Here is a 21,833-nt window from a genome sequence, read left to right as displayed (position 1 = left end):
CCTGGCCAATCATTGACTGCCTGTGCAAACATGTGCGCTCGGTTAAGTGATTGATTGACAAGGGAGTTGAGGCCCGGCAGCGCAGGGGGCGACTGGCCGATTTCGCCCGACCTCATGGCAGCCGATGGCGGTGGCAAAGTGGGACGAGCAATCGTACATTCCTGTGGTGTGGCCTCGCTCGCCAGGCCAGTTCGAGTGTTAAAAAAAGGGTGCGTGATTTACACCTTATTTTGCTGAATTACAGTGTTCCTCGTTTCAATGGGTTTCCCCTTTTGCACCCTCGCTGTTTCGCTCAATTTTTTTCATTCTTTTTTTTTTTTTTTTTAACATCATGAACAACTGTTGTGTTATGCATCCTGATTGCTAGAACCCGTTCGTCATCAACAAATCTCCTCCATGTTTTGACGCCAGGACAATGCATGGTCAGAGGAATTAGTAAAATACGCAATTTGACTCAATATTAATAATTGCCTTCAGAGATTAGCCATTAAAAGTACATTTTTTTCATTTCTAAAAACTATTTTTTTATGTTTTTTCTTTTACTAAAAAAAAACAAACTATTACTGGCTTGGGTAACTGATGAAGAAAATGGATGACATGGATGACATACATATATATGTATGTACATATATATATATGTACAGTATATGTATGTATGTATGTATGTGTGTATGTATATATATCACGGCAGACTGATTTTCATCCATCAGTCATCCATTTTCTTCATCTGTTTGAACGGTGAAAAAGGCAATGGTGAATTTATCAACTTTATCAAGTTGGGATTTTACCACATATTTAATATTTATATTCCCTACCACCCAAACTGTTCTTGAAATTCATTAAGGTAGCCCCCCCCCACACACACACACACACACAAACACACCTTTGTGCTAGATGCATCAATGCAATCTTAGTCATTGTGCGTTGAAACATGTCTTCCGTGCCCTTGACGCCACTGTCTGCAACAGGCCAAGCTTGCTGGTGACAGTTAGCCTCCACATATTTCCAGGAGGAGTCGAGGGGGTGTGAAAATGGAGCGGGGGTGGTAGAGCAAACATGGAGAAGTGGTAAAAAAATATCACCAGGGAAGGAAAGCTCCACATTCGCATTTGTTACAGAGGTGTCCAATGGGTTACTAAAAAGACTTGTTCCCTAGCCGTCTATACTCTGAGCAAACGCGGTGCAGCTTAGCCTCTGACTAGCGCTATGCTTTTTGGCTTATTTCCTTCACTCCATTTTCTAGAGCCACTTACAAGGGTCGCAGGCTTGTTGGTGCTGACTTCGGGCAGTAGGCAGGGGACACCCTGGACCTGTTGCCAGCGATTCGCAGGGCACACAGAGATGAACAACCATTCACACACCCAGTCACACCTAAGGACATGTATGTCCATTACACTTGCCATGCTTGTTTTTGGAGTGTGAGAGGAAGTAGGCATGCCCGGAGAAAACCCACACGGGCTCCGGGAGAACATGAAAACTCACAACAGGATTGCCGGATGTGCTAGCCACTGCTTCATTGAGCCACCACTTTTGGCTTGTGTGTTACTAAATATTTATTTTGCTGCATAAATGATTTTGAACATTTTGTGTTGCTTTGAGTTTGTATGGTTTGATTTGAATATTGTTAAGTGTTCTTGTTTACACAAAATAAAAATAGGGCTGCAGCTATTATTTCAATAGATGAATCTGTCAATTATTGTCATTGAATTGGCTTTTTAAAAATAGGTTAATTTATGTCGTTTAATGAAAAAACAGGACTTCTTTTTCAAATACACAGTGCACAATACTCACATTTTTTTCACATTCGTTCTCTGGTTTGGGCAATGTCACAACATTGTATGAAACATTCATGATAGCTTTCCAATATAAAAGCAGCCATTTGTAAATGTATCTTGATGTTGATTTCATTGCAGGCTAAAAAAATCAGACAGTACTCAAGGTTGAAATTCAGAATATTTCAACAATTTATATAAGTTACTTATTTATAGCGTGTATATAGTACTTATTTCTATATCTTTCAACAAAAGTGCTTGGCTAAAAGTGTCTAAAATGGTCTGGTACTAAAACCTTTTAAGTTTTAAAGGTCAGACATTATGGGCGGCTCGGTGATGCAGTGAATAGCACATCCGCCTGGCTCCGACCTTCTTGTGTGGAGTTTGCATGTTCTCCCCGAGCCCATGTGTGTTCTCTCCAGGCACTACAATTGGACATACTAAATTGTCCTTAGGTGTGACTGGGTGCGTGAATGGTTGTTCGTCTCTGAGTTCCCTGAAATTGGCTGGCAACCAGTTCAGGGTGTCCCACGTCTACTGCCCGAAGCCCGCTGGGATAGGCACCAGCAAGCCTGCAACCCTCGTGAGGATAAGCGACTTCAGAAAATGGATGGATGGAAAAAGATTACTTTAATCACTTATTTTTATAATTTACTATTTTCATACTTATTCATTTACGAGCAAGCATGTCAGGCTGCTAGGCGTCTAATGTCGACAAATTCTGTCCAATCAGAAAAGACTTCCGTCTCTTAACATTATGGTTGTCGGCGTCTATAGTGGTAGATAGAGTGATGACGCAAATCTTCGATTTAATATTGCTACACGCAAATGCAGATCAGGAGGATTTGGCAATTCTCCCCTTTGGCCAGCGTTTTTGAGGCCTTCGGTTTTGATGGGGGGAGCATAGGCAAGTATCCCAGATAGGGCAAACCGGAGACATTTATTGCCCCTTTGCGAGAATCCCGGCTTCGTGTAGACTATGTCTGAGGTAATCATCGTTGTGGATTAATCAATTAATAATTATGCTTCTACTGTACAGTAGATTCCACCCTTACTCTACCCAAGCAAGTCTTTAAAATCAAAGCAGGCCGATACAGATTAGTATTAGTGCTGATGTTCCCTCCCGAGTGTATGTCTAATTTTCTACAAAGATAAGATGAAGGATAAGATTGGAATGTAGTCGCGAAGGGAATGACGTCAGATCCAGATAATCACAGACACAGTTGCGTGCATGTGTGCGTGCTTAAATTTTTACAGCACTTGCTCCAGTCTGTCGTTGTCTGGTGGGATTGCAGGGAGGGGCAACCGTCTGCATTTTAATAGTCTTAATGTTGAATTTCTCCCAAGTTTTTCCAAGCTGGTACCAAGGCATCTTTTTCCTGTGCCTCTGCTAATGTGGCCATGCGCTGGACTATTTTGCTGTTGCACAAGAGCAGGCAGGAATGGCAAAGATATTTGCATTTCACTATGTTTCTCAAACCTGCAATTGGGGTAACGCTGTTGTGCTTTGGCCAAGTAGTACTGTACATGCCCTTTTACGCGTGTCCCACTTGTTTTGTGAAGTGAATAATTGATGACAGATTCCACACTTTTCTTAAATGCATAGAATCTATTCATTTATTCAGTAGATTCAGAATCTATTCAATAGATTCTGATTCCCTACCAATTACAGTCATCTAAAAGTAGAGCCTTTGAATTGATAATTCTTTGAATCGATACCCAAATTAATCGACAGCTATTTTAACATTCCAGTACTCATTTAGAGCCATTTTTGATTGAAAATTCCAGCGATTTCATCAGTTTAACGGTAATTCTCTGATTTCTCTAATCCTTTATGTAAATAAGATATTTACAATCATTTTCGATCATGCTCTTTTACTTGGATAACAATGACCAAACCAGTAAAACTCCGCCTTCTCACTGAGCAGCGAACAATCGCGAGTCTTTCCGAGCAGCGACCGTTGCATTCAAACGGTCGCAGATATTCGGTCGACTTTCACTTGGAACGAACGCTGCTCGTATGAATGCGTGTTTTGCTAATTTCACTAACTCAAAATATTTGCCTGTTATAGACCAAATCAGTAAAAAAAATATTGCAATGCAATTTATTGAAAAGAAATGCCCAATTATTAATATTATGGATAGAAACAAATTTTTTCTTTACACATTCTTTTCCTTGATTAATTAAAAAAAGTTAACTGCTTCATTAGCATAAATGTTGGTTCTTTGTCAAAACAACAATATTTGGTTAAACAGTGATCAGGAAACAAATAGTTTTGTAATACTTTCATGCAAATGAATATTTGATCTGATTAAAGAGTTGATTAATCATTAATAGAAAAATCAATTCTTAAAAAATATTCATGAATGATAATCAATCAGCAGATGGATTGGTCATAGTTCTAACCATCTTGGCAAATATCTCATCCTTGTGTAAACAGGATTTCAGGTGATTGTGACCTGATAGGACCCGGATTGTCATTTGTGGTCATCGGCCTGTTGTCGGAGCCTTGTAATCTTGTTTAGTGTGTTTACGCTGTGTCAGTTGAAAGGTGTAAAACAATAGGTAGGTATAATGCATTTTTGTTGGGCTTTCTATTTGTGTCGAGCCAAGGTAAAAACAACAAAGACAACTCTTTTGTGATAATTGGATCGTTTGACGAGATGGGTTGCTACAGAGGTCAAAAGTAATTAAACACACATACACACACAAATTTACCTAAAATGTGCGACTTACTCAAGGTTGTCACTTTTTTTGCCAACTGTACAGCTTAGCAATAGATCTGATTGAGGGGAAACTGCATCAGCTGTCTGCAAACGCAGATTCAGCAAGTACGGGGCAACTGATGATCCTGTCTGTCGTCCTAACTGTCCATTGCAGTCTGATTTTGTCCTCCTCCGTCATCTAGTGTGAACACCCCTGATCCGTCAAGCCCCACCCATCCAGCTGATTTCAGGTCAGCTGTGAGTAAGCCCCCCGCAAACTCCCCCTTCAGCTGACCGCCATCCACAATTCTCATCCAACAGACGGCCATCCAGAGGACAGAGCACTGAGGAATGTAGCCCCCCTCGGCCCGCCGTACTCCCACCCCTCTTGGGTTTTTTACCTCTGTATAGCCATTGGACGGCATGATGGCGCTCAGGAGGGCCGAGGGGTTTTTGTGAGGGGGGCTGCAACATTCCTTTGGTGGCTCATTGTAGCCTGCTAGGCCAGTGAGAGGGGGGCTATTTGCTGGGAAGGGGGTGGGGTGTCCTGTTCTCCCCCAACAGACAGACAGAGAGACAGACAAAGAATTGGCGGATTATACTGTACTTTTGCAGATGTGGTCAGCGTCAGATATTTACAATATAGTTTAAATAATTCGTACATGGGTCTTGGCAACGTGTGTCAAAAACACATTCCCTGACCAATAGTGAAACCATTGCGATAAATGGTCGTATTTTTTATTTTATTTTTTTAAATGGTTTACTTGGCTTAAAATAGCTGATTTCCGAGTGATTTAATCCATACTCAATGTTAAAAGCCCAAGTTATCAAATACGTCTTATACAATGCACATAGACGGACAACTACGCATAAACATACGACATACGCATAAACATACGACACAGTACGGTGATTTCAAGCAAACTGTAGTCTCTCTCAATGTACAAGGGCTCTGCATTGGAAATACAAAAAAATAAATAAAAACATAGACAATAGCTGTTAGCATTAGTGCTAAATTACTATCGCCACTTCATACTACTGTAAAAAACAAAGTAATGAATTGCACATTGTGATAAGTCAATACTGTATAGTAATTTATATTGCTGTGATAGCCTTAGTCTTTGCATATGCATGTGTTTGAGGCTAAAAAACACTAAAACATTTCAACAGATTAGAACATTATTTTAGAGAAAACATTACGGGCAATGCTGTATGAAACAACACACCTTGTTTGTGTGTTTTGCAATAATTTTTTTTAGTTTTTTTTTTTAATAAACAAAAAAAAGACAAAAGGTTGCTATAAACCAAGTCTACTTATTTTTGTAAACCAAAAATACAATTTTTGACACACTCCTGAAGCAAATTTACACCCTGTGGACACCCTGCAACATTATACTACCTGTATAATATTTTAAACCCTGTGCAGTATACTGACAATTTTTGGATCATTTTCTTCAGCATCATTCTAGTATTTTAGCCAAGAAATGGCACACTCCTCGTGGTCTGATAACAAAGTGGTCGTCTTATGTTGAACTTTTATCACCATTTGGGTAAAATTTCAGCTCCCTAGTGTTTTCTATCATTTCTTTTTCTTTGATATTAAATGTCCTTAATGTAAAGATCAAAGGATTGGACAAAATACCGCACCAGTGTTAAGGATGGGCTTACAGCATGAAGAGCCTGTTCCACTGTAAAAATATCGTACAGCAGTTGGGAAGAAGCAGAGACAAGACATAAGCAGGGAGGCAATAGAGAAAAAACAAACACAAATCACAGGAGCGTATACAGTACAAGCAGCATAGCCTTGCCATGCCTTTTGTCCTCTATCTCGCAGCATCATCTTGTCTCCATGGCCTCCGAATTGGTTTAGATGCCTAGATTCTAGATTCTCCTTTTGCGTTTTATTTTTGAAAATGCCACTTCAGAGTATCACAACGGTGTTCTTCACTTGCTCAATGCAGCATCTGTCCACCCTGCAAACCCTCCATCCTCTTTACAGAGATTATATCCCAGATCAGATGACCGGATTATATCCTGATGTGACTGAGGATTGACTCGAGTGTTTGTGTTAAACGTGTGTTTATCGCGCTGCGTTCACTGATCCCAATTTCCCCTATAGTTAATCAGGGTTTTGGAAAAACGTGCTCCCAACTGGGACAAGGCTTTAATGCAGCACAAAATTTTTTAGGACGGATTGTAAATTTCTGTGCTGACGCTAGTTAAGGAAATTTAAAGGCACCCCTGACTTGTAATTCCATGTTTAACGTGCAGTAGTTGTTCAATAAGCGGTCCTCTTTTGAAGATAATGTTACTTGCATGTTTTAGAATCTTGACTGAAACTTTTCAGGTTTATTCCCATGTCTATCAGGACTTCTTTTTTTTTTTTTTTAAACTTTTCTACCCTCAAGAACACAATTAAACCGTTTTATAAAGTCCAGACATTTGATCATAGGTACTTATTTAGAGGAGTTTAGATCAAGTTTGCATGTTCTCCCTGTGCCTATGGGGTTTCTCGCTCTCCTCCCAGTTTCCTAAAAAAACACGGACAGTAGGTATGTTGGGCTCTCCAAATTTCCGTGAGGTGTGTGAACGATTGTTTGTCTATGTGTTCCCTGTGTTTTGCTGGCAACTGGCTTAGGGTGTAGCCCACCTACTGCCCGAAGACAGCTGGGATAGGCTCCAGCTCACCTGCAACTCTAGTGAGGATAAGCGACTAAGAAAATAGATGGATTTTTTTTTTTAAGTATATAAATGTATGAAAATACTGCATGTCTGGGTCCAATACCATTTTTGACAGAGCCACCTTTTAAAAAGGCTTAATGTTGGACGATGTTACTGATAGGTTGCATTATTGGGTGAGCTGTCATTTGCTGCTTTCTATAATACCTTTTTTTTCTTTATGCGAGCATTCAATAGCCACACAAGTCGCATGAAGCAAAATGTCCGCCACTGGACAACAGCATAACTTGTATGGGTCAACTCCAGTCTGCTGTTTTTAATGCGGTGATCCTCGTGCCCCAGATTCATACACGCGACCCCCACCCTCAGGCCCCTCAGGGTGGAGGGCTTTATCATGACAGCTTCCACCCCCCCTTTCATGTTAGTGTACAGTGTGAGTGGAGATGGTGAGTCAGTGGATGTCTGGGGCCCTTTGAATCATTCTATTCTGGGATGTAATTTGCTAAATGTACTGAAAAGGTAAACTGTAGTAGAAAAAACAACTGTACGAGTAATCATCTTTTATACCCTCTCGCCTACTGACATACGCCAAGACTGAAAGACAGTGAATTTACAAAGTTTGTGATTATTTCAAAGAAATATTAATTTTATTGTGTCTATTGCAGTGCAGGACTAATATCCCAGAGGTATCAATGTTAGCTTAGCATAACATTTATTCATACAGTCTTGGCCCTACTAGTGGTCTGATACAAGCTGCTTTTCTTACATTGAAACAAACAAACAAACAAACAAAACAAAAAAAACTGTTTGACCATAGTATAAAGGGGGGGGGGGGGGGGTCTTTCTTGCAACAGGATCTTGTATTGCAACTCCACTGTCCCCAGTAGGAGTTGAAACTTGGCGTTGTCCACTACAGAATATGGTGAAATTCCTTGGCTATAAAGACTCCCACAGCCTGGGTTATTTTCTCCTCTTTGTCTGAGTTGGACGGGATTTGTTGACAGACTCGCATCGATTGTTGGCTCTGCTGGCTTTGCATTTTCCCTGGCCTGTGTAGTTAACTACTCATTTTTGTGCATTTGGCTTTACACAAAGCTTTTGACATATCTAGTTTCTCTTTTTGTTTTTATTTTTCAGAATGCGTGCAGATATCAGCTTTTAAAAAGTTTGCTGGCATCACTAACTGCCCAATAAAGCTCACACTGTTCTGTGTGAAAGGCACTGACAGAATTAATGCAATTTGCAGTATTTGTGGTATTTTAAATACTGCAAATTTCTATGAAAGAGGGTACCAAAATATTGAGAATCAGGAGCCTCATCAAAGTTATTATTTTGCATTTTCATGTGTCAACTGTCCCTGTAAAAGTCACTGAAAAAGAATGAGTGGAAGATAAGTTGACCTGGCAATTGTCTTTGGTGACATGATCACAACTGCAATTTCGGATGGTCATTACAAATTTCCTTGTTCTGTCTCAAAGGTAAAGGTAGCTAGCTAAATCTTGTGCTTTTTGGGGTAGAGGGGGCTGAAAGAGGCGAGTGATACCTCAATATAGAAAAATCAAAGCCTTTTTCTGTACTCAGTTTCATATGGGACTGTAATTATAGTACCTAAACGTCAATATCCTCTTATTCTCAAAGCATTCCATTGCAGCAGTTGTGTGTTACAGCTATCAACTGCTTGGGTTGCTGTCGCTAGGCAACCTGATATAACAGTATCTTATTTTTAGTTGCATCTCCGCAGCTCCACACATTGACCAGGTCGTGGACCGTTTGCTAACCAGCACTCTGGAAAACTGAGTATATTAATGAGGGTTGTTAGTTGGCACAACATCCTTCCTAAAAATACACTCGACACATTTCTAGTGTTGATACGAGAAGACAAAAATAGACGATCAAAGAAAGAACGTCGCAATGGAATCCTTAACATCTCCAGAGTTGCGATCGGTAGCCAGAGTAAGAGCAATGCAGGAGTCTCTGTCGACTAAATAACCAATTTTCCGAGGGCCAGCGTTGATTGGATCAGATGCGGCCTGCAAAGCATAGCTAATTCTGCATTAAGACTAAACAAGGCAGACAACTTTCCATTAAAGGAAAGACACCTGCCGTTTTCAAGGGTACAATCTCACAATGGTGACTCATCAGATTCCTGCCCTTAAATTTCCTGAGTGTCACTTCAGTTAAAACAAAAAAAGAAATATAATAGATTTTTAAAAGCACATAATTGTAGATTAAATAATCTCTTTACAAAATGTTTCAAGATCAAGCCATGATACATACTGTAGGCCTGTTATGTTCACGGAATGAATGTTCACAATAACTGATAGCTGTACAGCTGGGTCATTGAAGATTTTAATATATTTTCTGTGGACAGTGGACAATGTCCAGTTTGTTCACTAAACGTACCAGCTAGAACCATTACCCAAAGAACGGCATCTTTTCATGGTATTCAGGTGTTGTTATGCTTCTCATACTTTATGTGCGGTGACTTCATGCTTGAGACAGCAAGAAGCAGAAAACCACAAAAACCACACAGACTTCCTTCCTGTCTTGCCCTTTTGCAGGAGGCTGACACGAAGCCCCTCCCAGCCTCTTCTCTACTTGCAGTCAGACCCAAAATCAATACACTAATGATTCATGTCAACTCTGAAACACAGACATTTGCATACTTTTTTGCCGCTGCATTAAACGTCTTGTTAAAGTCAGACACTGTAAAGAAGATACCACTTTACACTGTTATATTTTGTTGTCACTTTTGTAACTCAATCAGGATCAACATTTTCAAGCAATGAATCGATAGCAGAACTTGATCAAAACTTGATAATACATTCAACATAATTGCTGTAGGGTAAAAAAATATAAAAAATCATATCATACATCAAAGGTTTTACTTGATTTTTGATCAGCATACCTTTTAGACATTCTTATTAAATCACATTCTCAACATTTTTTTAAGTTAAAAACTAACCTTGGCCTTGTCCCTGTACTGTCAATGCTTGATATTCATTTTTTTGCATGGAGATTTGCATTGGCATCCACTTTTTTATTTAATTTATTTATTTATATTTTTGAAAGGGGGGGAGCATTTGGTTGGAAAATGATAAAGCCATAAAAAGGGAGATGTGTACGCCTGCACGTCTGTTCTCTGGAATGTTTGACCGAGCTGGACCAAGTCTTTTTTTTTTTTTTTTGTACGGGTCATCAACAAGCGGAAACTTTGGACCCGAGCTGGACTTTTTATAAGGAGTCCCTTCCTCCTCCTGTTCCTCCTGCTAGCATTCTCGACATTTTTTCTCAGTCACTCAAATGTAACGTCAGCAAAATACCACTTATTATTTTTGACTCATGCTGTCTTTTGTAGTCACTAAACAGACCATTTGAGGGCACTTCCTGGAAATCTTGGTTTAGATCTAACTTGCTTTGTCACTTCCTGTCTGTCCGACATCATGCATGTGCGAGTGAATGTGAGAGCAGTGAATGTGCATATGCAGTGTTGCGTTACACACCGCGGAGCAGGACAATCGGGGGGGGAAACTGAACTGTCACCTTGATCGCAGCGTGTCGGCAGGAGGTTGCTGCTGTTACATCACTGTCGTCACGGTGACAAGCTCTGGCTTGGGTGTGTTGCCTTATAAGGTAAAAGCTGGCCTGGCGGGTGGAGACAAGGAGGAGGCGGGACAGGAAGAGCACGGGTGACCGGGCCGGCCTGAAACTCCCGTCGAGCCACATTTTCACACCCTTTGCAGTGCTTTTCTGTTCTTCTGCCTCTATGCGGCACTTTATTTGGCATTGAGGGTAGCATTCTAGCCATGACTGTGCTTAAATATCTCATTCTTGTCATGCCTCAAGCATTTACTCATGCTGCAAGCATGCACCATACTCCACTCTTTTAACTGTTTTTTTCAGCAGGAAAAAGTTACAAATTTTTCCTATAATTTCATAGGTTCATCATTATTCACGCACAATTAATACCTTTACAAACACTTTCCACTTTCTGTCGACTCACAAATTACCAATCAATGCTTAGCTTGTGAAAGTCACATGGCCAACAGGTGATCCATAATTGGTTTTTACCCAAGCTTTGAGCACAGCTGTCATTTTCATTGTACAGCAAGTATAAAAATGATAGTATGATATTTTGCACAAGCTATGAATGTTAAGTTTATGTTTAAACCAAGTTATATATCTTCATTTTATTTTTGTTTGACTGAAAATTTCAAGTGAGTGACAATAAATGGTTTGAAGCCTCATGTGTGCTGCTTTTTGTACCTCTAGCAAAACTTAGTCACATTCACACTGCCACTCTACATTTGTATCTCGACTGAGTTGTTGCATAAAATAGGCTAAAGGACTGCTTGATTCCCCAAATACTCGTAAGTCAAATCACTTGTAACTCAAAGGCTCCTCTGTATCTTATTATAAGTTGGCTGTAGTACTAGAGCAACTCCAAGAGATACACATTTCTTTGATTCAAAATCAGATGATTCTGGAATCTAAAACTTGTTTGACTCCCTGATCCTGTTCTTATCAACACTGTAAATTCTACTGAACAATATGTGGCCAGTCATCCATACTAATGTCGCTTCTCTTTGTTACGCTTTTAACTCCTTTACTACCAGCCAAATTAAAAAATGGTTCTTTGATGCCGATAGCCATCAATTGTATTGAATGATTTAAGGCAGATTCAGATTTCAGATGATGGATTGGAACTGAGGTCAGACTTTATAAAGTGCAAGTGTTGATATTTTATAAAAGTCCCGAATGGAGTATCTAGCCTTCATTTGTTCGTTTGCATCAGCAACAACGGTAGCTTTTTAATATTTGCTCATGTTTAAGGTATGGAAAAAAAGGCCTCACCCTGGTCAATAAAATGAGCCACAGGTTGTGGTGACAAAGTCTAAAAACATCATTTGATGCGCCGCATGATAACTTCTCCTTTTTCGTTACAACTTCCCCAACTAGTTTCACATGTCAACTTAATATGGCATTGAGTTTGTAAAATTACAGGAATTAAAGAGAACCAACCAGGACTTTACCAACATTTGAAAGTTGACTCTTAACTCATTCACCGCTTGCAGTTTTGAAAGCGGAGTTTCTCACGTTGTGTTGGTTGTCAAGCCAAAAACTGTGTGACACCAAATCTTTGGACACGCCGCTGCTCGTGTCGGGGGGGGGGGGATATGTATACAATATTGGTACTGTAATGCCCTTGTATGGAGGCAAAGAGCGCCATGGAAAGTATTATGCTTGGATGTCTGCTTGTGACAAAACATTTTTGCATTTATGCTTTGATGTGACACATTTTCTTTAGGTTATCCTCAATGCATACAAAATTCCCATTAATTCTCATGGAAACTTTCCAATTTCGAGCAGTTCCAAGACTTCCCATGGTAATTTCCCACTTTTTTTCTTCCCCAAACACTGCTGCTCAGGTTCAGTGTGGCCATTTACGTGTGAGCTAATCAACACCATGCTCTCTGGAAACATTCCATTGCTGCTTTTAATAATAAAAGGCCAACACAAACAGCTGCTTTACACTGGCAGCTCTCAGCGGGCCGGCCTAGCTCCCGATTGGAACTGTTGGGGAAAAGTACTCCTGACAGAAACTAGCCACAAGTGGGTGTTTAATGGTACTGATGGAAATAAGTTCATTATCTTATTTCCTCACATCGCTAAATTAACATAAAGAAAGAAAAATCAAAAGTTAAGACATTCTTTGAACAAAATCATCTGACTGTCCAGAGAGCTTGAACTTAGTTTTATAAACGTATACATTTTTCATGAAATGATTTACTAGCCAAACAGCCAGAATGGCTTGTCCCATTTCATTCTTGTTTTTAATTTTCACTTTGAATGTCATGAGGAGACCCTGAAAAAAGTCCTAAAAACCCATAGCTCAAAATACACAGGAAGCCAGGCATTTTTGGTCAGAAAATTTGTTGCATTCAGTTGAGTTGGGTGAAGCATGGTGACAAAGATTGATGATTCCATGAAACGCGAAACTAATAAATTTTATCAGATTTTTGTTGGTATGGGGGTGGGGTAGGGTTATACCTAAAAGCCAATCTCACATGGCATCATGGTATTTGTGTGGCGGTAGAGCCACAAAAAACGTTTCAAAAGCCTCTGCCGAAATACTTCCATCAAGTTGGCTGTTTTGGCATGAATCTGTTTTTCAGAATTTAATCAATTAACTGAATTCCTTCTCAGACAAAAGTTAACACGTTTGATGTGATGCTTCCAAATTTCTCCTATGTAAATTATACAACTGGGTCATTCAACAGTTAAAGTTTAATTTTTATTTTGGGCTGGAGTATGGTGTCATGTTGATGACTCACCTAAATTATAAAACCTCCGTCAACCTTACGTTGTTAGAGCTTGATCAAGCATCTTGGCTCCACCCTGAAGTGACTCAAAAGTGCCTCCTACTGTCAGAAATGCATCATGCGGTCTGGCACATGGCTTACCATTTTTCTTTCAAATTCTGCTGTGGTGATTGTTATAATCTTGGTAAGTGGCATCATCCTTTCAACAGGAAATAACTGACATCATTGTAAACTAACAAGCCTGAAGCTGTTGGCACCAGGCAACCTCAGCTCAAATGAACTTGGGCCATCCGTTCAGGTTCTAAAGAAAACGTGGGCCATTTTGATTGGATGTCATTTAGTCCTCAGGTGGTTCACCGGACGTGCTTGGGTGGGTTAATATTTAACTTCCCATTCCGCTGGATGCCTTTGCTGCACATTCCTGGACAATGAACGCGGACGTCCTCCCTCCTCCCACGCTCGGCTTCCTGTAGTGCGCCTCAAGACAGGAAGTGTTGGATTAGCTTGGCTGCTGATTGGCCAGAGGGGAGAGAAATCGAAGCGATGGTGTGATATGGGAGAAACAGACAAAGTAGATGCCAGAACTGGCCTGCTGATTATTCTTCTGTGATTTCATCCTTTTGAGTGTGCCAACACTTCCCTGGCCGTAAAAAAGCAGCTGAACAGTGAGGTTACTTCCTTCCTGATAGCCTTTCAAAAAAACAACCATATTAAAAATATCAGCATGGCTATGAACCACCCTTTGAGAACCCATTCAAATTGCTTTGTACTGTATTGCTCTAGTGCAATTTGGAGATTACTGATTTATTAAACCAACATTATACACTTCAATGTAGAGTATTTCCTCATCATGGCTCGGGTTGTAGTCTATTGTCAACTGCATATGAATACCAGCCTACTAATAGAACAAAGGCGCTCAAGTGAGCATTTAGGTCGGTAGTGCCTTACAGAAAATTTGTGAAGATTCTGCCTAACCCTAAACCTAACCCTTAAGCCAGCCCTCAGCAAAACTGAATTTGGTAGATTTGTATTTCTTGAGTAGACTCAAAAAGGTCTCAAGATGTCCTACTGGAAAAGTGTCAGCTGTTGTCATTGTGATTATTTTAAGGGTCCCTTGAAGACTGACTTGCCTAAAGAAATTTTTCACGATTTCATCATTTCAATACACAGAAAACACAGTGCATTTCAACATATCTAAAGCGTTAATAGTTGAGCAAATATTTGGTGGTGCAATCAGCCTTAGCCTGTTGCAGCAATGTGTCGACATATTCGGTCAGGAACCAACGACGTGCCAACATTTTAACTGCAGAAGTTTTACTATAGTGTAAATGTTGAAAGAGCAAGGTCTCAACATGCAAATGTTTTGGTTGGTACTGTCTGACCCTGCAACAAAGACAGGAAGCGACATGAATAATTGAAAAAATAACCACACAGCTTGACATTTTAGTCTGAAAGTCCCCTCCTGACCCCCTCACTCATTTCCTGTACTATGGTCACCTTTTAAGTTCAATAGAAAAATGCATTCATTAAAACAGTAAAAACAACCTATTGGTTTGGACAAAAACAGGTTGACCGTGTGAGCAGTTCGAAGGGACTTTTTGGGTCAGGAGGATCATCTTGCACACATGAACAGGATTAAGATGGCTGCTGTGTTGTGTCCTTGTGGGGTACTCCAACATGGCACCGTCACATAAGCAGCTTAGGTTACTAAATACCTATGCATCCTACATCTTAAGAATCACTCTTGTAATTGCTGTTTATTAATCGGGAATCTAAAAAGTTGATACGACTTGCACTTATTTCACCAAAAAAAAAAAAATACACACAGGAAGTCTGGCAGTCATTTTTGGGCAATAATTTTGTCAATCCTCAACTCATTCACACACAGTTTGTTGCTTTTAAATTGAGCTCACAGGTTTCACTTGGCGCCGTAAAATTTAGCAGGCATGACAATCATAGAATAGAGAAGACCCACAAAAAAGTCTCAAGAAGCCATGCCCAGAAAGATGCAGTATGTCTGCCATTTTGGTTTAAAGCTGCCATTTTATGGTCTAGTTGGCGAGTTCCAGGATCCTTCAAAGACAAACTAGTTGCTCCCACATTTAAACCATATTAGATGGATAACCCTAAATTGTCATCCTGAGGTTTTTGTTATTATGCAGGGCTTGGTGGCCAAGTTTGATGACCCTTGAAATGCTAATAAGTTGGCACCACAAGGTCAGATGTCAACCAAATGTAATGTGATGAAGTACTTTTTTTTTTTTTTTTCCTGACAACTTGTCAGAATACAAAGCAAGAAGGTGGATCTATCTTTTACTGTGTGTGCACGCACACCCATGTGTGTAAGTCTTGGTGCACATATGTTAATGATAACCTGTCCAGACTTGAGAGGATAATAAGACCAGAGAAACCTCTGCAACAGAGCTCTGCTTAATCTTCATCACATTTGTTCCCACGTGTTTGTGTGTGCGTGTATTTGTGCATGTTCTAAACACCAATGTGTTTTAAGTATCTTCACTGTCAGATGCTGACTTCCAAGCAATGTTTCAGACCGGTAGCCGTGGGCTGCTTCTTTCATTTAAGCTTTTCACTTGTCAAATATACTTGGGTATATTTGACAAGTGATCAAATATGTAGGCGAGTAGGTCTCACCTTCATGTCCTGGGGGTGATAGGGGTTTGTGGGGTGGAGTATTGAGGTTGTGTGGATGGTGTCCAGTTCCTCGCGTCAGTCCACAGTAGTTGAAGCTACATATCTACATACAGCAGCCATGTATGAGCAGAGCTGCGTGGAATGTCCAGTCATGCCAGTTAGTTGTAGGCCTTTAAGCGCCTAGATGTTTGATTTGGTGACTTGCCATGAATCACAAAATTAGTAATACTGTAAATTCTTGTCTATAATACACACCATTGACTTGCTTTTTCACCATATTACCCTTAAAAAGTGGTTTTATTTCAGTACTTGTGTATAAAGTACATTCTTGAGCACTGCTAGCCATTAGCCCTGGAGCATCCATTAAAGTCTGGATGATGTCAGTGTAATCATTTTTTTAGCATCCTTTAATAGCAACTGGTTTTGATTTCAGGATGACTTTATGCTTTTGACATTGCGGTGATAACAGTTTGTGAAACACCGCAACTGTAGCGACATAAAAAATGTTTTGCCATGACACACTTAAGAGCCTCGTAACTTGCAGTCATGATGCTGCAAATCTGATGCTCTTTTTATACCTAAACTACTGCAATGAAACACCTGTGTGGTGTGATATTTGAACTTAACCATCATGCTTGTGTGAGTCAAGTCAAAGTTGTTCTTTAATTGGCCTAAGAGGTGTTGGGAGTGCTTGTGTCAAAACAGACCAGGCCAGACCAGTCAATTACTGACCTTCACTCACTACGCCAGCCTGGCCCGGTTGGCTGCATTAATCCTCCAGGGTCCTTTCTGGTCCTGTCCAATTTCAAATTTTACAAGCCTCATGGCACTTTGCTTCAAAGAGCCTTTTCATTAAGACATGTGTTGTAGTGTTCCAACTTCTGTTTTTTTTTATCCCCAGTTCCTCTTTGTGGTATTTCAAATAATACACAAACGCATCGTGTTTGTCTGTGTTCAACAAGCTGTTCATGGCTTGTATTTGTCATCTTGGCTTCTCTCCACCTGAGTCAGCCTCGTTTGTGGTGTCGGCACGTCGCTGCCTGTCTTAGGTCCTTAAACTCAGTATACAGTGTATGTGTGAGAATACACGCTGAAGTGATAGGTTGTCAGGGTGTGACACGACTCAACACTAGACATCACGGTGATGTAATTACATGAGAGGCGTGTCATCGCCTCTTCTACAAGGCCAATGTGATGATGATGGACCAATAACTTCATGAGAAAACTATTAGAGCTGTCTTTAACACTGACCTCATCAGGGGTTGTTGTTTTTTTGTGTGTGTGAATAGTTCTTGCACTGATAAATTATTGATCATGCTGTTTGGATTGCTTTCTTTATGCACAGAACGTTTGGTTAAACTCAGTGCAAAAACATGCACTAATAGGTGAATTTGTGAATGCTGAACTGTGAATATGGTGTCCACCGTACCCAGTTGGATTATGGTGGCGATCAGGTAAATTCTCAGAATAATTCATTTAGGTACAACTCCTGAAAACAGCCAAAAGCAACCAACGACAGCACCTTGAAACAAAAATGGCAGACTAAATGGTAATTTGAGTGTACTTACGTAGCGCTTTCTACACCATATGGTGCTCAAAGTGCTTTTCAAAGGCTCACATCCACGCATTCGTACACACATTGATGCGCCAAGGAAGGCTGCTGCCAGGCGAGGCGCCGCCAGATCCAAAGGAACCAAATTACGGTCCAGTGTCTTCAATGTATCAACCATTTAGTGTATATTACCGCAATATCGTGAATTGTGCCTCAGAAGTTAGGTTTACTTTTGAAACAAATTCTTTCCTAATTTGCTTTCATTTAGTTGTTGAAGGTTAGGGCTGAAACGAGTCCTCAAGTAATTTCAGTATCTGCTCAAAAAACTGCTCAACGCATGTTTCTCTTGCCTTGGATACTTGCTCATCAGAGTAGACATAAAATGTTATGTCGATGGGAGCAACCATTGTTCAAGGCCAACTTCATAATAAATCTCAGTCTACCAAATAATATATGGACATGAATGACCTGGAGCACTTTTATTTTTTACCTGTTGCCGGTGTTTACCGTGGTTCTGGGTCTGTAATAAGTACACCTTGCATAGATTAGCCACTCACTAGCAGCACTCGAGTGCTCGCTTCAGGCTCACCTGATCGATGTAAATAACTGCACACTTCATTGCAAACAACATGACAGTTAAAATTACATTTTAACAAACCACGTTGACTCAAATGTGCTGTTTCAGCTGGCAAATTTACATCTTAGACACATTTATGGGAAGAGGCTTGGAGGAGGAAAGTAGCATGCTAAGCACAGTTTAAATTAAACACGTCGATGATCAAAAATCCATAGAACATGGTCATTCATAATTGTGTAAATGGGTTATTTGGTCTTCTCTGTTTATATTAGTTTTTCACCAAACATATGACCTCCCTGACTTAATTTACGCCCCATTCAGTAGCATTTTTACCTTTGAGACAGTAAACGACGTGAAAACGAATCGAGAAATCAATGCATTCAAGTTAAGTGGCCTTAGGTAGTGTCAACGCAACATGACTAATATTGATCAGATAGCTATCACTTTTCGACAGTACTCTTGGCTGCCATTTTGGTATTGTATCAGAATTTAAAAAGTTCTATCTGGACACATTTAGCAAGTAAGTGGCATTGTTTGTCCATTCACATACTGTAAGGATAGATTAACATAGGTTCTTATTAGATTCCCCATGATGAATGTGCATACCAGATATAATGTAAATAAAACTACTTTGTGACTGGTTGAAATATTTTCTAATACACAAGGTAGTGTATTGTTTCATGCTGTTCATGTTTTACTGTCCTTTTGTCAATGATAAATAACTTACTTTACGCTTTTACGTTTAACTTCTGAGCCTGCTCGGAAAAAGCGAGTCAAAAGATGTTTGCGGTCCCCAGCAGACGGCTTCAATTGCAGAACCCTCCACCCTTCGCTAGTCAAGCGTGGCGGACAGGGTGGTTAAATCTATGTAGAAGAAGACATGTTGGACAACTTAAACGCTTCCAGACCCAAACAGACGCCTTCTGGATAAAATGAAGCCTGCCAGCCGAGCAAAACACTGACAAATCACCAGTGCCATCAGGTGCTGTACATAATTCCAATAATAGTTGGCACCGGCATGTGAAAGCTATTTTATTTTGTTTCCTGAACTACCGTAATATAATTTCGAATGAAAGACTGATCTGTCCGAGATGAGCAGCTACTGTAGGCTAAATGGCAGCCATATACATCCTTATGACATGTATATACCGTCATCCTCATAATGTGTTAGCCGCCTGCAATTAACAGTCGTTTATGGTTGCAAGCACATTTCTCAGCAACAATTTGCCATAGCAACTGTTCTTTCACACACTTTTTCCTTCTTTCATTCCTACAATCAGAAAAACTCGCATCAATGATTAGAATGGCATTGTATCGCAAAACAAAATATTTGAGCTGATAGGCTGCCTGGGCAGGTTTAACGGCTCTCAGGGAATTTAGTTGCACATTAAAGCAAATTAAACACTCCATACAAGTGGTGCCACACCTTGCGTGAATACAAGCACACTTCCTCTCGGCTAGCACAACTAAATGCATATTTTTTACACTGCCTGCTCGCAGGTGCTATAATGATATTGAATCAAATGCTAACATACCAGAAGTTGGCATGCTATCATATAGCTGCAAAGCAACCACAGTAATTAAATAAGCATCGGGTAGCTTTATTTTATTTTTGAAAATGTTTCTTTGTAAATGAGTCTTTTAGTTTTTCTTAATTTTTTAGAAAAAAAATATTCTTTTGCCTAATAATATTTTTATTCAATTCAAATAAATTGTGATTTTTTACTTTATTTTGTTTTACTTTTAGTTTGTTTCTCAGCCAACCACAAGTATAAATCATTTTTGTTTCGATGTGCGCTTCCTGTGTGTTGACAAGCATTTGATCGGTGGTGTTCAAATTCTTATCTAAGCGGCAACTTCCTGTCATTGCAGCACCACTTCCTACTGCGGTAAAGCGTGCATGCCCTAGAAGGGGGCATTGTTGTCCTCCTCCTACCCCCCAATTTGTCTGTTTGTTTATGTGAAATGTATCCCCCCCCAACCACCACACTCTCGTTTATTGGGCGGGGGGTTGAAGGGTGCCATTATCCGCCTGCCTCAATGCACGCTTTGTGCCGTCCACTGCGGTGGGATACTGAGAAAGGGGGCGGGACCAGCAGGAGCACACAATTATAATGTTTTGCAACTCAGTTGCGAGGTGAGGGTAATTGGAGTCATGATTGATGACTAAAATTGTGCTTTTTAAAGATTTTCTATGTGTTACATGGGGCATGTCACTTTGAGACATCTCAGGGTGGGATAAAAATAGACATTTTCTACAGTTACATCTCAGGATGGTATAAACATAGACGAAAATCAATTTTTACTGTTTCATTTTCTTTACGAATAATATAGGCTTTCATGAAACAATATCGTTTTACTTTAAGGTTACAAGTCTGCCGAGTGCTTCAAAGCAAGTGGTGGTTTCGTAGAAGAATTGGTGTTTCAAAGATATCAAGACACGGTTCAGGTTTCTAGTTCTGAATTTAGTTTGTGGTTAGGGTTTCAAGAAGGGCTGTCACTGTCAAATATTTTTGGAATTGGTTATTTTATTGATTATTCTATTGATAATCAAATCGGATATTTTTTTTTGCATTGAAGTGTATTACATAACTAATTCTTGTTCCTTTGGAGTTTTAAGAATTGTTTTTTTGGAATCCTTAGTTATGGAAAAAACAATTAAGCAATCGTACCAAAGAGGGAATGATGTTGTACCTTTCAAGCTTTTTGATTGGTTGATTCAGTCAGGTTTGGTCATCGTTTTCCCAAAGTAAAGTCAAATGTTGATTTGAAACAAAACATAACCCAACAACTTTTGCAGAAATCAAATTAACTACTTTTGAGAATCTTAAATTTAAGGATCTGGATAAATTTAAGTTAAACAATGGCTCTAACATTTACCGCATTATTAATATAGTTAAGTGGATGATTAGTTGTCGATTAATCCATTTTGTCAACTATAGAATAGAATGCAAAACGGGATTAGGGTTTCACTTTGGCAAGTGTAAGCTTTGCCATAGGGGGAGAAAGTGTTTTACAGTTAGTTTCAAATCATTTTAAAACAGATTTAGGGTTTTCAACAAGTCCAGTTGTAGGGTTCTGGTGTGTTAATGGTGGAGAATACACCATAAAACCCCTCTATTATGTCTAATGCTTGCTCACTTCTTTCCTTCTTTGATTCTTTCCCCGACTTTATTAAAACAAAAGTGTGTTGGTTTCCTTTGGCTCATAAATACAGTATACCATAATCTATTGATATGTATGGGCAAAACCAAAATACTGTAGCCTTGAAGCGCAGAATGGCAAATGGCAAAGCGAGGCCATGAGCCGTTCTCCCACACGTCTGCTTATGATTTGTTGTTGCGTTGTGTTATGGAATTCATTACAAGTATCACAGATGTTTAGTCCGAGTTCCTGTCAGGATTAATGTGACATGTGTGGGAATGTGCTCCAAAAGCAGCCGGGATTGTAGATAACACACTTTTCACAAGCAACCTAGGGTTAGAAAATTATGACAAAAACATAAACTGAGCAAATCTCAATTTTGTTCCAAGGTGAGAGGGTTTCAAAATTAGTGTTTCAAACCCAAATTA

At 39.8% G+C, this 21,833-nt stretch overlaps 1 protein-coding gene across 5 annotated transcripts in view; it reads left to right on the top strand.

Annotated features, from left to right (window-relative positions):
* The window catches only part of LOC148415870 (alpha-actinin-4), a 42,869-nt gene that overhangs the window by 2,647 nt on the left and 18,389 nt on the right, over nucleotides 1–21,833 (top strand). The window contains exon 1 of one of the 5 annotated variants that reach the window (XM_088426789.1): nucleotides 17,466–17,586. The exons of the other annotated variants lie outside the window; for them this stretch is intronic. Within the exon in view, the coding sequence (XP_088282915.1) occupies nucleotides 17,530–17,586 (57 nt within the window). The 5' untranslated portion in view covers nucleotides 17,466–17,529. Of the gene's footprint in view, nucleotides 1–17,465; nucleotides 17,587–21,833 lie in introns of those variants that run through there. 5 annotated transcript variants of the gene reach the window in all.

The sequence above is a fragment of the Hippichthys cyanospilos genome, chromosome 11, assembly GCF_059441005.1.
Source record: "Hippichthys cyanospilos isolate Australia breed blue-spotted pipefish chromosome 11, RoL_Hcya_1.0, whole genome shotgun sequence".
Taxonomy (NCBI): Eukaryota; Metazoa; Chordata; class Actinopteri; order Syngnathiformes; family Syngnathidae; genus Hippichthys; species Hippichthys cyanospilos.
This window is presented reverse-complemented; position numbering and strand designations above follow the sequence as displayed.